Source organism: Monopterus albus, unplaced genomic scaffold (assembly GCF_001952655.1).
Source record: "Monopterus albus unplaced genomic scaffold, M_albus_1.0 scaffold45.1, whole genome shotgun sequence".
NCBI classification, from domain to species: Eukaryota; Metazoa; Chordata; class Actinopteri; order Synbranchiformes; family Synbranchidae; genus Monopterus; species Monopterus albus.
Genome location: NW_018127925.1, coordinates 1,086,734 through 1,088,752, shown reverse-complemented (window position 1 = coordinate 1,088,752; position 2,019 = coordinate 1,086,734). Strand labels below are relative to the sequence as shown.

The window sequence follows — 2,019 nt, the reverse complement described above, 5'->3', positions numbered from 1 at the left end:
GATGGCCTCACGGTCCCGGATTATGTCAGCCGACTGCAGAGAGGCAGGAGCGGCTCCGGCTCCGGCTCCGAACCCAGAGCAGTCTCCCCGGGTATCAATGCCGACGTGCAGGCCGCTTTGGATGCGTCATTCCCCGCCCTGCGCCGCGCCACCAGGAGGCTGAGGTCAACCACGGAAACCTGTGGTTCAGATGAGACCCGCAGGGCCATCGCGGAGATCTTCCAGTTGGTGGAGGAGGCCTGGGTTCTGCCCACTGTTGGCCGTCGGGTGGCCGAGGAGATCTGTAACAGGATCCGACTGGATGGAGGCCTGGAGTTGCTGCTGCAGCTCCTACTGATACCTCCCGTGGACATCACCTATGAGTCTGCAAAGCTGCTGGAGCAGATACTGATCTCAGAAAACAGGTAGGCTACAGTACTTATGTACAGGGGTGGACAAAATAACACTTGAACAGTGTTAATACAGTTTATTTCATCAGCCCTGCAATGAAAAAGAGGTTACCCACCTTTTGGAATGTGTTCTGTTTCTGTTGAGATTGAGTCAGGTGTACAAGGTGAGACAGGTGTACAAGAATATACAAAACACCACAAAACACCAAGACTTTGATATAATGCAGTGCAATAAAAAGCTGGTGGTGTTGTCATAGCACTGACCAAAGTCAAAATAACAGATATGCATATCACCAAGTTATCTCTGACACACTCCCAACAAAATGTTCAACTCTAGGTTATAGCAAAACTGAGTATTGATTGGTAAATCTACAATATATTCAGGTAACAGTGAGAAAACTGATGCACGTTCACCACTGTGTCTGTCATTTTTCCTTAAATGACTGAAATGATCTTTAATTGTCAAATTGACTACATAATTTATCAACTAATTGTTATGTAGTAGTATACAGGTGTTTAATAATCATTTATGGGTGGCAGTCTATCCACTAGACTAGGTATTGTCATCATTATGTTTCTTTTGGCAGAGATTATGTTGCTCGAATGGGTCTTGGGGTCATCCTCAACCTGACTCGACAGCAGGAGGACGCTCAGCTGGCTCGCAGTGTCTCAGGGATCCTGGAGCACATGTTTAAACACACTGAGGAGACGTCCATGCAGCTCATCTCCAACGGTGCCCTGGATGCCCTCCTCTTCTGGTGCCGAGGTACCGATCCCACTGTGCTGCGCCACTGCGCTGTGGCTCTAGCTAACTGTGCCCTGTACGGAGGCCACCGCTGCCAGCGATGGATGATTGAGAAACAGGCAGCTGAATGGCTTTTCCCACTGGCTTTTTCAAAAGAGGATGAGCTCATTCGCTTCTACGCATGCCTGGCTGTGACTGTGTTAGCTACAAACCGGGAAATTGAGAAGGAGGTGGTGAAATCTGGGACCTTGGAGCTGGTGGAGCCATTCATTGCATCTCTGGATCCAGATGACTTTGCCCGCAGTTTACTGGACAGTGCGGACTGCATGCAGGGGAGGACCGCATCTGATTTGCAGCACTTCCTGCCATTGCTGGATGGCACACGACTGGAAGGAAAGTGCATTGCAGCCTTTTACCTTTGCGTTGAGACCAGTATCAAGTCCCGTCAGCACAACACTAAGGTACAGTCTTTGTCTCCTTCACATAGAGCTCAAAGTGTTAGGTAATATATTTATGGGTTTGGTGAAACTGAGTTTGAATTTGTCCTCCTTTTCAAGATATTTCAAGAGATTGGAGCAGTGCAGAGTCTAAAAAGAATCGTCATGTACACCAGTAATGGCACAACTTGTGCTCTCGCCAAGCGGGCTCTGAGCATGATGGGAGAGGAAGTGCCTAAACATATCTTGTCATGTGTGCCCAACTGGAAAACCTGTGAAGTGCTGACCTGGCTGCAGCAAGTTGGCTTCAGTGCCTATTGTGACCGCTTCCAGGTGAACATCATTGTCATTACCATAGCTCAGTTAAATAGTAAGCCAGTGATGTATCTGACATACTCTCATCCATCTTAATCCATAGGAACTCCAGGTGGATGGAGACCTACTGCTG

General features: G+C 48.3%; 1 protein-coding gene across 1 annotated transcript in view; it reads left to right on the top strand.

The window, feature by feature from the left end:
- The window catches only part of sarm1 (sterile alpha and TIR motif containing 1), a 7,032-nt gene that overhangs the window by 1,714 nt on the left and 3,299 nt on the right, over positions 1 to 2,019 (top strand). Inside the window, exons 2-4 of the mRNA XM_020600130.1 lie at positions 1 to 404; positions 977 to 1,595; positions 1,692 to 1,904. Coding sequence (XP_020455786.1) covers positions 1 to 404; positions 977 to 1,595; positions 1,692 to 1,904 — 1,236 coding nt within the window. The remainder of the gene's footprint in view (positions 405 to 976; positions 1,596 to 1,691; positions 1,905 to 2,019) is intronic.